The 14629-nt window shown below is 39.0% G+C and overlaps 1 protein-coding gene across 1 annotated transcript; it reads right to left on the minus strand.

The window, feature by feature from the left end:
• Positions 1 to 9968: 9968 nt before the first annotated feature.
• On the minus strand, positions 9969 to 14055 carry LOC130111393 (chymotrypsin A-like). Its single transcript, XM_056278569.1, has 7 exons — positions 14004 to 14055; positions 13350 to 13453; positions 12950 to 13029; positions 12404 to 12482; positions 12087 to 12267; positions 10810 to 10943; positions 9969 to 10130 (listed from the first exon to the last, which is right to left on the minus strand). Exons 1-7 carry the CDS (start codon positions 14053 to 14055, stop codon positions 9969 to 9971), a joined length of 792 nt encoding a protein of 263 aa, XP_056134544.1.
• Positions 14056 to 14629: the final 574 nt, after the last annotated feature.

The following is a 14629-nucleotide window of genomic DNA, read 5'->3' on the forward strand; positions in this document are numbered from 1 at the left end:
TAGTTTTTGCCTGATATGATGGGTTTAATGTGATCTGATCTGTGTGTTAGCCCAGTCTGTGTTTGACATCTATTTATTCTCTACCTTCTTTTGTGCTGACATATTATTACTGAGTGATTTCCTTTTCTCATCTGTCCAGTTTCCCTTTTTCTTAATTTTTAGCATTTATAGAAAAAGGAAAATAAGGGATGAACATGAATCACAGGATTACAAAATGTTTTGATGTATGCTCAATAATCCAGGAAAGGTAATCACCATCACCATTTTACAATGCTGTGATTTTATCTATTCCCAAATCTTCTGTGAATAGTACAGATGGCCATTGTAACTCTAGTGAATGGTCACTGCAGTTTGCATATAAAACTGATCGTTGTTTTCGGTCATTATACCACTGTATTGTATATAAGGGTGGGGATACCTGCAGTCCAATGAGACTGAAGAGGTCACTTAGATGAGTGATGAAACATTTTTGTCAATAAACTTTGTATCCTAATGAACTGATTAAACGTTCTGTGATCGAAGTGTTACAGGTTGAAATGTCATATAGTGTAATCAGGCGTAAGGGTTCAATCCCCATAATTATTAAATTATATGTATATGGATGTGTATGTATGGGTGTGTGTGTGTATGTACAGTGCATCCGGAAAGTATTCACACCCCTTCACTTTCCCCACATTTTGTTATGTTACAGCCTTATTCCAAAATGGATTACATTTCTTTTTTTTCTCATCAATCTACACACAATACCCCATAATGACAAAGTGAAAAAGGTTTTGTAGAAATTTTTGCAAATTTATTAAACATAAAAAACTGAAATATTGCATGTACATACTAAGTATTCACACCCTTTACTCAGTACTTGGTTGAGGCACCCTTGGCAGCGATTACAGCCTCAAGTCTTCTTGGGTATGAAGCTACAAGCTTGGCTCACCTATATTTGGGGTATTTCTCCTATTCTTCTCTGCAGATCCTCTCGAGCTCTGTAAGGTTAGATGGGGAGCGTCGCTGCACAGCTATTTTCAGGTCTTTCCAGAGATGTTCAATGGGGTTCAAGTCTGGGCTCGGGCTGTGCCACTCAAGGACATTCACAGACTTGTCCCGAAGCCACTCCTTCGTTGTCTTGGCTGTGTGCTTAGGGTCGTTGTCGTGTTGAAAGGTAAACCTTCGCCCCAGTCTGAGGTCCTGAGCATTCTGGAGCAGGTTTTCATCAAGGATCTCTCTGTACTGTGCTCCCTTCATCTTTCCCTCAATCCTGACTAGTCTTCCAGTTCCTGCCGCTGAAAAACATCCCCACAGCATGATGCTGCCACCACCATGCTTCACTGTAGGGATGGTATTAGCAAGGTGATGAGAGGTGCCTGGTTTCTTGCCGACGTGACGTTTGGCATTCAGGCCAAAGAGTTCAATCTTGGTTTCATCAGACCAGAGAATCTTGTTTCTCATGGTCTGAGAGTCCTTTAGGTGCTTTCTGGCAAACTGCAAGCGGGCTGTCATGTGCCTTTTACTGAGCAGAGGCTTCTGTCTGGCCACTCTACCATAAAGGCCTGATTGGTGGAGTGCTGCAGAGATGGTTGTTCTTCTGGAAGGTTCTCCCATCTCCACAGAGGAACGCTGGAGCTCTGTCAGAGTGACCATCGGGTTCTTGGTCACCTCCCTGACCAAGGCCCTTCTCCCCCGATTGCTCAGTTTGGCTGGGCGGCCAGCTCTAGGAAGAGTCCTGGTGGATCCAAACTTCTTCCATTTACGAATGATGGAGACCACTTTGCTCTTCGGGACCTTCAAAGCTGTAGAAATGTTTTTGTACCCTTTCCCAGATCTGTGCCTCGATGCAGTCCTGTCTCAGAGGTCCACAGACAATTCCTTTGACTTCCTGGCTTGGTTTCTACAATGACATGCACTGTCAACAGTGGGACCTTATATAGACAGGTGTGTGCCTTTCCAAATCGTGTCCAATCAATTGAATTTACTGTGGGTGGACTCCAATCAAGATGTAGAAACATCTCAAGGATGATCAGTGGAAACAGGATGAACCTGAGCTCAGTTTTGAATGTCATAGCATAGGGTGTGAATACTTATGTCCAAGCAATATTTCAGTTTTTTATTTTTAATGAATTTGCAAAAATTTCTACAAAACCTTTTTCACTTTGTCATTATGGGGTATTGTGTGTAGATTGATGAGAAAAAAAAGGAATTTAGTCCATTTTGGAATAAGGCTGTTATTGTATTTAGAAATCACGTCAGGACACAGCGCTGTCGCTCGACACAACCTCTACATTGCATTCTTTATTTAGACTAACCCAGCATCACAGGCAGACCCGATCAAACAACCCAGAGCCCACAGGCATCACCAATCGATCCCAGCACAATAGAACAGCACCAAATCAAATGCAGCACTGTCGATGTGTGCAGACATAACATCCCCCCCGGCAGGATTTCAAACATGAAAGGTTGACACAAAGTCCTCTAGGTGGCCAGGGCGTAAAAATGTGCGAACAGGTCGCGGGGCGGCCTGAGGCTGGGCAGGCCGAGGTGGGGAGGGAGAAGGCAGGGGAAGCTGAGGCCCAGGAATGTCTGGGGCCCGTGTAGGAGCTGCATGAAGCCCCGGGGCGTCTCGCCATGCTGAGGGAATGGCTAAGGTTGTGTCACCAGCTGTGTGTGGCGGAGCTGACACCTTCCGTAGACGACTGGAGTGCCACTGAGTGCCATCGCTGAGGAGGTAGGTGGCTGGGCCCAGCTGACGGGTGATTTGGAGAGGAGAGGACCAGTATGAAGCCATTTTATTGTCCCTGTGGGGCCTGCGGACCCTGACCCAGTCTGACACATTGATGTCTGGCACCCTGGTTCGTTTTGACTGGTCAAACCTTGCTTCATCCGCGTCTGCTGATGAGTGACTGAGACTCTGACCCCAGAGGGAGGTGCCTGGGGTGTGGAGGGGCGGAGCCTGTCAAGGGGCATGCACAGTTCCCGGCTTAGCTTGAGAGAGGCTGGGGAGACGCCTGTGGTCAAGTGCTGTGTGGCCCGATAGTGCAGCAGAGTGTGACGGATGGCCTGCGTGAAAGAGCACCCTTGGGCCATGTGTCCTCTGAGGCCATTCTTCAGTGACTGGTGAAAACATTCAACGCCGCCATTGGCCTGGGGGTGGTAGTACACAGTGCATATATGACGGATGCCCTTGCTTTCGAGATAAGCAGTGAACTCAGCAGAGACCAGCTGAGGGCTGTTGTCAGTGGTGATGGTCTTTGGGAGGCCCCAGCGAGAGAAGAGAGAGTCCAGGAAGTCGATGATGATCTGTGAGGTCACAGTGCCGGAAGTGGTGAGTTCTAACAGGTACTATTTAATGAAGATGCCAGTTGGGGACCTGTGAGGCGTCTGTTTCTCAAACTAGAGACTCTAATGTACTTATCTTCTTGCTCAGTTGTGCAACACGGCCTCCCACTTCTTTTTCTACTCTGGTTAGAGCCTGTTTGTGCTGTCCTCTGAAGGGAGTAGTACACACCGGTGTAGGAAATCTTCAATTTCTTAGCAATTTCTCGCATGGAATAGCCTTCATTTCTAAGAACAAGAATAGACTGTCGAGTTTCAGATGAAAGTTCTCTTTTTCTGGCCATTTTGAGCGTTTAATTGACCCCACAAATGTGATGCTCCAGAAACTCAATCTGCTCAAAGAAGTGCCCATCCAACCAATCCAACTTGTGGGAGCTGCTTCTGGAAGCGTGGGGTGCAATTTCTCCAGATTACCTCAACAAATTAACAGCTAGAATGCCAAAGGTCTGCAATGCTGTAATTGCTGCAAATGGAGGATTCTTTGACGAAAGCAAAGTTTGATGTAAAAAAAATCTTATTTCAAATACAAATCATTATTTCTAACCTTGTCAATGTCTTGACTCTATTTTCTATTCATTTCACAACATATGGTGGTGAATAAGTGTGACTTTTCATGGAAAACACAAAATTGTTTGGGTGATCCCAAACTTTTGAACGGTAGTGTATATATGAATCCGGTGAGTCAAGTAAATTCTTTATGAGACAGTCTCATAAAGAATTTACTTCACTCACCGACTTATTTTGCTCCTTCTTTGTTCAGCACTTTCTCTACTGTTGAGTGTTTATTTTAACAAAGTTTTATATATATATGAACTTTTATTCTCAGTACAATCAAAATTGAGTGTGTCTTGACAGTTTGTATCACAGTGTGGTTTGGCAACCGGACAGCTCAGGACTGCAGACTGCTTCAAATGGCTGTAAACAGAGCAGCAAAATTAATTGCCATGGAACTATATGGGGGGGGGGGGTCATTTTCTCACAATGATTGCAGCTGGAAATCATTTCAGTAGCTACAATGTAACATTTCCCATGGCTGAGCGATGTTTTCTTATCGTCACTTTGTGAATGAAAGTCAATCAGCAGAGCAGCCTTTTGCCTTCATTCATTTTACTATATAATGAAAACCATGCCAATTAAACACATTTAAAATCTTTAATAAGGGTTTTGTCCATAAATTCACTACAGGAGCATGTTTATGTTCCCTCAGGCCTATGTTCCCTCAACCCTATTTCATTAAATTTACCTAAACTTAACATAACCTACCTTAATCTAACCTCAGCTTCTACCTATCCCTAACCTCAACCCAACACTTACCTTAACCTAACCTTAACCAATAGCTAACCTATTCAATCGATAACCCACAGGGCTGAGGGAACATAGGGCTGAGGGCTAACCTCGAAATGATGATAGCCTGATCTCTGTCATTTCATTTTAGACTTGGTCGCTTTAGTGCGATGGTCTGCCAAGGAAGCTGTGATTCCACACACTGAAAACCTTTTTATTAGGTAGATTCTTTAAGCTTGAGCACTGGATATTAACAAATTTTCTTTTTCATACTTCCCTTTCAATCGACTTGGGTGCTATGAAAAAGTTTTATAATGGCAGTAAAAACACTGGGGGGTTTTTCTGTCCGTGTGTGCGTGTATTTCTCTTCTCCCAGTAGGCAAAAGAAAAAAGGAAAAACAAAGAAAAAGAAAGGGTGGCTTGTCACCAAGTCTAAGCACTGCAGAAGGGGAGATACCTATGCCTGACAGAGATCTGCACTCTACTGGGTGCACTTCTCTAGTTTAATTCATTTAATTAATTTAATCAATGTATTCTTTTAAATATTCTATTAAAAACAACTTCATTGACTGAGGAATAAAACATTTTGACTTATGTTTTGGTATTTTTTAGGGCCCCTGTCAGTCCGGGGTCCTTGGAATCATTGTAGCCCCCCTACCCTTTACGTTGACAATGTGTGTGAAAGAGAAATATTAATATGCACAGTAAATGTCAGAGCTATCTCATATTTTTCCATCTCAGTCGATTTTGTTACAATGCAATCCACCTGTTAAATTGTGACCTCCACAAAACTGCTATATTTGAATCTTCATCATTGTTTGTCCTCATTTCCTCTCTGTAATGGATTAAGTTTATCTTCTGTTAATTTAACATGCACATGCTGATTTCTGCAAGTGAGCAGTGCTTCTCAGATCAACATTCGATACATTTGCCTTAGACTAACCCTAATCCTTACCCTATTTTTCAACATTAATCTGACTGGCCAAATGATATGACAGCACAGTGTTGAGCTGAGAACAGCTCTCACTTTCAGAAATCTGAAGAGCCATTGTAACATGTTGGATTTATTAAAGAAGCAGATGAATTCTGCGTTGTTCATTCCAAAAGCATAGTTTGAATCTGTTTTTTATTAAGACTTCTCGCAGTCTTTTCCTTGTGCCCAGCTGGTAGTGGCATTTTGATGATGCTAATCAAGATCCTTAAGTCTTCTCTACCAATCAGAAGTGACAACAATATTATCAAGACTGCAGACAGATTTGCCAACCCTGAATGATAGATTAACACAAAAATTAGCCCTGTCTACAGTTTGGCCTTATTCAAAACCTTACCATCCATCCACCATCCATTAGCTGAACCACGTATCACGACCTTACCATACAAGCAAAAACCACTGTGTTATTGTCTTCAGCCAGGCGATGGAGGATTGCATTACATGAAATTACATAACATATTTGTAGATCAATAAATGGCAAACAAAATTCCAAATTGTACCCATCTTATAGTTTTATTTAATGAAATTTAATGAAAAATTTTCTGGTACAGGATACAAATCCTCTACACCAGACTCGACAAATTAAAACAAACAACCATACAAAAAAGAACCACAATATAGTTATTAAAATCATAATCTCACAAATAATCAAATCACATAAATACAATAGTCTCTCAAATATGTTAGTCTCACAAATAGTCACACAATACTCACAATGATCACAACTCAGCTTTATAATTGTATAAAAAGTCCTTTGTTGACCAAAATTTATATAATCTATTTTTAAAAGAATTAACTGAAGGAGCCTGCACCACATCCTCTGGAAGTTTGTTTCATGCTCTTACAGCACAAATTGTAAAGAAATTGTTTCTCTTTTCAGAGTGACACTTCAACGGGAATAGTTTTAAGGAGTTCCCTCTTAACTCATACCTGTTATTCCACAAATAAACAACAGGCTCATCTGTGAAATCATATATTTTGTGTACAAGCTTATATACTCTTAATCATGTCTCCTGTATATTAGAGTTGGTAGTTGTAAATTTCTTAACCTCTCTTCATATGACATCTCTTTCAGACCTGGGATTAGTTTAGTAACTCTTCTCTGAACCTTCTCATTTTTTTCTATATATTTTACTTTATAAGGACACCAGACAAAGCTTGCAAATTCAAGATTAGATCGCACCAATGATTTTTATAATGGTAAAACTATTTCCTTACCCAAATTTAGAAAAGTTCGTTTAATTATCGTCAGCATAGAGTTTTCTTTTTTTTTTTCAGGAATGTGTGTGTGAAATTCAATTGAACTATCGACCACGACACTAATGTTCTTTTCTTCTTTCACTTGCTGAACCATTAAATCTCCAACTTTGTAGTTAACCCAGTTGGCACTTATTTTCCCAATGTGTAAATGGTTGCATTTTTCTGTATTCAATTTCAGTAGCCACCTTTCACACCAGTTACTCATGCTATGGAGATCTGCTTGAAGATGGGCTGTATCAGTGTCCTTATTAATTATTCTAAATATTTTTTTTATCGTCCGCAAAAGTGAATGAATCAGCTTGTATCACACTTGGTAAATAATTTATATAGACAACAAAGACTACAGGCCCCAACGCAGAACCTTGTGGAACTCCAGAGGTCACCGGTTTCCATTTTGAAGTGGCCCCATTTACCACCACCTGCTGTTTCCTATTATGTAAAAAATCCTGTATCCAGCTTGTAACTCTGTCATCTATGCCATAGAATTTTAATTTTGACAGCAGTCTTTCATTAAGAATTTTATCAAAAGCTTTTTGAAAGTCCATCTAGTATATGCAATCAGCTGACTCCCCTCTATCCAAAGCTGCTGACCACTTATCAACGGTGAGAAGCTGAAGTGTAGTCAATCGGCCAGATATAAATCCATACTGCTTGTTACTAAAAAGTCTGTTAGACTTCATATGGTCAACAATATATGTCCTGATTAGTTCTTCCATTGTCTTACATGCTACAGATGTCAGACTAACTGGCCTGTAATTTCCTGCTAGTGAAATGTTTTCTTTTTAGAAAATGGCACTGATATGTGCCTCTTTCCAGTCACAGTGTAAAGTTGATTATTCTAATGATTTATTATACAGAATTGTTAGAGGTTCAGTAATCACACTAGCCAATTCCTTTAAGATCCTAGGGTGTATCGCATCTGGCCCTGGTGATTTATGGATGTTAGTATCATGTAGAACCTGTTTTATATCTTCAGAAGTTATTATAAAACATTCTGTTTGCTGAACTTCAGCTCCTGGCAATTCAGGTATGTGCCCTTCAGTTTTGATCACAAATACAATGCTGAAATAATCTGACAGTATTTCTGCTTTTTCAATATATTTATCTGATTTTGGGGAGTTTGTATCCTTCCGATTAGTATATAAGTCTCCTACTGATGTCTTAATTTTTGTCCTCTTATTAATACAATTCCAGATAATCTTTGGTTTCATCTTAGATTGTCTTGCTAAGTCATCTTCATATCGCTTTCTCAAATAACATGTTCTTGTTCTCACAAAGTTTCTAACTCTTCGATATTGCTGTTGTACCTCTGGGTTTTTTTTTACTTCTTATTGCCCTTCTCGCAAGAATATTTGGTAACACTTTAGTATGGGGAACAAAAAAAAAACGTAATTACTAGTGAATTAGTAATGATCAAGATGTCACTTTAATATGGGGAACATATTCTAGGTAACAAAAACTTAATTTACAGTAATTTAACACTATTAACACTTGTAGTTTTGTGTTTTGTTATGTAAGAACAGACCATATTCATTAAGTGTTAGTAAGGGAGAATAACTGTTCTTGTGGTACTACCACCTTATAAAGTCCATACTAAGCAAAGCATATTGAGATGGTACTACTAATAAGCAATAATTCTGAGGTTATAGAGGGAAAACTCATAGTTAATGGCTTACTGGTTGTATAATAAGGCCATGCAGAATAAGGCATTAATGAGTATGTAATAATGACCAATTAACAGCCAATATGTTGCTAATTTGCATGCTAATAAGCACCTAATTAATGGTGACTACGTTCCCCATACTAAAGTGTTACCGAATATTTTTTTCTACAATTTTCCATTTTGTAATACCGTCCAAGGGAAATTTATGCTTTTTATTCTGGGACCTGGTTTTACTGTTTGGTACATACTTATCTTCTATTTCTTTCAACTTATCCTTTATTAATCTCCATTTGTGTTCAACATCATAATTAGACAGGTTTTTGTGTCCAGTAAAAGACTTCCAATTCTCTACATGCTTCCTCAAAATTCCGCTTGATGTAAGTTTTTCTTGTAATTCAATTTCTTACCGTTTTGTGTAACAAATTACCTTAAACAATATGACACAATGATCACTTTTACCTAAAGGGCCTAACTACTGAATGTCATTTATCATTTTATCTTAATTTGTAACTATAAGAGCCAACACGTGGTGTGTCATCACCTTGCCACTTTGTTGGTTCTTGTACATGTTGAAACAGCAATGCATTGTGAATACAGTCCAGAAACTTATTATCTAGTGATGCAAGATTATCCCCCTTTGCATCATTAAAATTCCAGTCTATATTTGGCAAATTAAAATCACCCATAATTAACTTATGTAAGTACTTTCTAGTTGACACCTCTTCCATTAGAACCAAAATATTGTCATTGTTAGTTTCTGTACCCCTAACAGACCTATAAATTAAACCCACCATAAAAAAAACTCTTGGGTATTGCATTTGATCACCACAAAAATATTCTCTTGAAACTCTGTCGCTAATGCAATTTCTTTAACTTCTAATGATTTATGAATATAAAGCAGTAAACCTCTACCTATATCTTTGTCTACATTCCTTGAAAATAAATTTTAACATTCTATACAATCCAAATTAAATTCTTCTGGGCTCATTTCATGCTTCTGATTTTTGGACTTAACTTCAGGGATTCTTATACTACGAAAAAATGGGAATACTTTCAAACGACAATAAATTCATGCATGTTGTTATCGAGTTGATCTGCATTTGTATATAGACACATAATGCTCTGTAAAGGTGGAGATTTACAGACATGCTGTGGTTTAACAGAGACAAGCTTACGATCAAGTTTGTCTCCGTTTTATGTGATTTATTTTTTTTTATAATCTGATATGGTTATCTGATTAGTTTGTGCTGGGACTTGAATTTGCATTACTGTCTGTTGGGTCAGGCCACACTTTGACGTTCTCCAAAACGTTAACACTTTAAAGATGCCCCCCTATTCCATTAATATGTCATTTAGTCACACAGGAAACCCAGAGAGATGCTTATTTTTGAGAGTTACTTGTTTTATTGATCATAAATGAAACTGAAAAGAGTCATGAGGATGGATTTAGTTGGAGGCGATGGTCTGGTCCATCCAGGCACGCAGCTCAGTGACGCGGGCGTACACGCCGGGCATGGTGGGGGTGCAGTTTCCACTGCCCCAGGACACGATACCAACCAGAGTCCAGGCACCAGCCTTCTGGCACACCAGAGGACCACCAGAGTCACCCTGAAATACAGCAAACAGCCACCCAGTATCAAAACAGTGAACAGTGAAACTGATGACTGGAGTTGAGATTCAATGACTGCTGCAATGCACATGTTGTTCTTGGAAAGAAAAACAAAATCACCTTTAAAGACAGTGGATGGGTTTTCTACTTGTGTTGCTTGTAATTACGCAGAGCCCATTTTCTTGTCAGTGAAATGCTTAATGTCCAGCCATAGTACAACTAACTGACTTACTGCACTTACAGCAATTTAAAAGCCCATTAATGCGATAGGCAATGAAAGTGACAAATGTTAGACAGGCGTGAAAGGTAAGGTATAATGTTATTAGCCTGGTCCAAGTTTCCTATGTTGTCATTATCCTGTCACACATCAGAACCCATTTCGTTTTAAAAGACATTTTTTCAGTTATCTTCATTTCTATCTCTATTTATCCTTTTTCCCCTTTTGGGGTGAGTTGTTTTTCTCAGCCTTCAGAGTTTTTTTTAAATTTCACTTTTCCTCTTTTTTTGCACAGTTTTTCTCATTGGTGTAAAACATTGTCTATATAATATGTTTACTGCAAATTAAATACAACCACAACCTAAAACAAGGCAAAGTAAATGGACTGACACCTGATTTCCCCACAAAGTGAGACTAAATCACTGAAAAAAAATGACCGCCTATTGCCTAAGGTGACCCACCATGCAGGAAGAGGCACCGGAGGCTCCAGCGCAGATCATCAGGTTGGAGATCTTGTTGCCCCAATAACGCTTGCACTGCTCATTGGTCAGCAGGGGGAGGGAAGCCTGCTGCAGCAGGGCGGGGGTGTCAGGAGCTGAAAATTGAAAACATCTGTCAGCTGAGATTTGACTCTGTTTAATTGGGTGTATGTAAATACTAAAAAAAAAAAATTCCCTCAAATGGTCTTTTTTTGGGGGGGTGGGGGGTGCTCAGCTTATTGTGATAATTAATCTCACTGTCACTTCTTAAAATACATAACAGCAATTAAAAATATATTTTCAAATCCACATGAGGCACCAACCTTAGTGAATAAATAGATAAAGGAAGAATGTTTTGGGAAAATTTGGATCTCTCAAGTTATTTGTTAGCAACCAAAAGGAAACCCGAGAAAGTTCCCTGATGAACCCCTTCATTGGGAAGAATGAGAGGGATCAGTAACCATGTTTACATCCAAGTGTTTTTCAGAATCAATTAGAATCATCTTTATTTGGCCATGTGTGTTTAAACATACACTGAATTTGACTCCAGTTTAGTGGCTCTCACTGTATTTACATAGAATAACAACACAACAATCTTTAGTTATATATATACAAGGAATGACTATATACAGGTGAAACAGTAAGGCAATGGTGCAGGGTGCAAAGATGGTCGTATAAATATGTTAGCAGGTTAATTATATTACATGATGTAGGTGGACATGACAAAATGTGCATGTATACAACATACAATATGTTCATCACGCTTAGATTTATTTTGATAATGTTAAGTGTTCATCAGGGTGACAGCCTGCGGAAAGGAACTGTTATTGTCTGGATGTTTTGGCATACAGTGCTCTGTAGCGCCTACCAGAGGGCAGGAGTTGGAGTTTTCTGCGAATTTTGTTGTTTCAACTCGCTTGAGATACATAAACCTTTTATTCTATCAAAAGAAACATGATAGATTGCAATAAATTTGCATTTGCCAAATGAAAAAAGAAAAGAAATGCTAATCACATGATCAGCTGTTTCTTAACCTGAAATTGGCCATAATTTTTGTTGGTGTGGAAGTATGGACGTGTGATGTAGGACACGTAGGCCCACATTCAGGGTTTTATTCCCTTAAACAGATCTGATGGAAACGTACCTCTAATTGCTTTTTTGTAACATTTCATTACTGAACTGTATTTGAATGTTAGATCGAAACATGACTAGTAAGTGGGTTTTTTTTTTTAGAGAGAGTTTGTTTGGTATTTCCTTACCATTGTGGCGGGTCAGGCCCCAGCCGGTGGTCACACACTTCATGCCTCCAGGGTAGTTGTCTCCGGTCTCAGCCACACACACAGGGGACACACGCATGCCCATCTTAGCAGGGCTGGCCAGCTTGATCAGCAGGATGTCGTTGTTGATGGTGAATCCGTTGTAGCGGGGGTGCTTGAACACCTTTAGAGGAGGAGACAGTGGTGCTCAATGACTTCACAAGCAACCAATAGTGTGATCAGAGGGACAGCATTGTACGGTATAGACAGCACAACAATTTCCCGTAAAGTTGATGTACACAACAGATGTAGTGTTGTACCTTGCCGATCCTCATAACCTGGATGTCCTCAGCATTGGAGGTGCGATCATGCTCACCCAGGATCACACGGTGAGAGGTTCTAAAAAAATCATTTAAAATTTTTTACTCAGTTTTAATAAATTCAACTAAAACCATTTCAGATCATTGGAATGAGAATTTGATTTCTGTTCAATTCAGTAAATTCAGTGAATTAAACCAAATTACACCAATTCTGTTCATTCCAGTTAACTTCATTCTAATGCAATTCAGTCCCATTTAGCTGAGTTGACTATTGCAGCATTTTTCAGTTAAGTTCAGCTTTTCAATTTAGTTCAGAGAAAATGGCTATTTTACATGTAGCCATTAGTGTTTGTAAAAACACTCAGTCATTGCAATACACTCGAATTCAAATTCACATTGATTAGCAAATATAATGTTAGGAATTCATCAAATTATTTTATACCTAGTGACTCACAATGAAAATAAGCTTTATATTGGGGGTTTGTGTATGTTGCATTGAATATTTATTTTTTTTTATTTGACTGGTGTAGCAGAAGCTGAACTTACTTGACATTGCAGTGGGCAGCAGTCACAACCCAGTTCTCATTGATCAGAGAGCCACCGCAGAAGTGGAAACCAGAGTAATCCTAGTATATAACACAGAATAATGAAAAGCCTTTATTCATGAGAGTAGGGGTTTATTTTGGGGTTTTGCAGTGCCCATACACTTTACAAGGCCTTGAATTTTCAAACTTAATGATGTTTGGTTAGCATTTACACAATGACACAGCATGCAATGTCCCAAGGGGAATAATGAAAGTTAATCTTGACCATAAATGAGATCACCCAAATTCATGCAATACAGAATAATAGACTTGGGATAATGGTCTCATACAGAATATGTGTGCTGGTGTACAGCTCCTTTATATGTCTCTTTACATATGTCAGTCTTGAATTGTGAACTCACCTGGAGGGAGACCTGCCAGGGCCAGGAGTGGGGCACAGCCTCCTCACCGTTGACAATACGGGAGTAACCAGTGATGACTGGAGGGATGGCTGGGTTGCCACAGCCTGATAGGGGGAAACAAATATGTTTAATTGTTTACTAGGTTGTCATAATTCATTTCTACATACAGCAATGCAAAAAAACAAAACAAAACAAAAAGACATACTCTCAAACATCATCACAAGTTGAATGCAGGTAGGTATGCAGACAGAAAAGTTAGATGGACCAACGGTCAGATTTTTACAGATTGTGCTTTTCATCTCTCATATTTTCTCATTAATAGATTTAAAATATATTGATACTATTCTTGAATATATCAGTGTGTAAATTTGTGACATTTATTGAATGCTTGATTTTTATGCTGTGAAGACAATGCAGTTTAATCAAATATCTGTATTTAAATTCAAAAACATCTCAGAAGGACTGATTGAGCTGGACACCAAGTGTCCAGATTAATCAGGTTTATGATGGTTTATGAAGAAACTACATTAGAATAATTGTAATATCTTGATTAAGCGTCAAAAGGAGATGATAATAAAACATTATGCTTTATAATATGTATTTTGTTGATTTAAACTATCGCAGAAGGTCAAGGCAAACTTTGATCAAACTCACCATAGGCAGCACCAATGAAGGCGAGGCAGGAGACGATCCAGAGGAAGGCCATATTTTCAGCTTGGTTTGCCACAGGTCCTCCGTTCTCTTTTATACTGTCGATAGTCACTGACTTGTGATATGGATTTGCATAATCCATGCCTTGTGCACGCCTTATACGCCTCAACATCACGCTCTATCTGTCCCCATCTGGAGATACATAACATTTTCCCACACACGTAAACTATGTTAAACATAGAGGCCGACTTGTGAGGGTGTAGTTTTGAAGCGATGTATTAAAACGTACTTTTAAACACTTGCCTGCTGACAGCAAATATTCAAATTTGGGCATCTTGAAAGTGCAGTAGTAAATGAATTTGAAATAGATCAATGGCTTTAATATTATTGTTTTTTTTTAATATACAGTTTTGCCTGCTGTGATGGGTTTAATGTGATCTGATCTGTGTTTTAGCTCAGTCTATGTTTGACATCTATTTATTCTCTACTTTCTTATTTTGTGCTGACATATTATTGACACATTATTATTGAGGGATTTCCTTGTCTCATTTGCCCAGTTTCCTTTTTTTCCTCTTCATTTTTAGTATTTGTATTTGCAGAAAAATTGAAATGGAGAATGAACATGAATC

Source organism: Lampris incognitus, chromosome 4 (assembly GCF_029633865.1).
Source record: "Lampris incognitus isolate fLamInc1 chromosome 4, fLamInc1.hap2, whole genome shotgun sequence".
In the NCBI taxonomy this organism is placed as follows: Eukaryota; Metazoa; Chordata; class Actinopteri; order Lampriformes; family Lampridae; genus Lampris; species Lampris incognitus.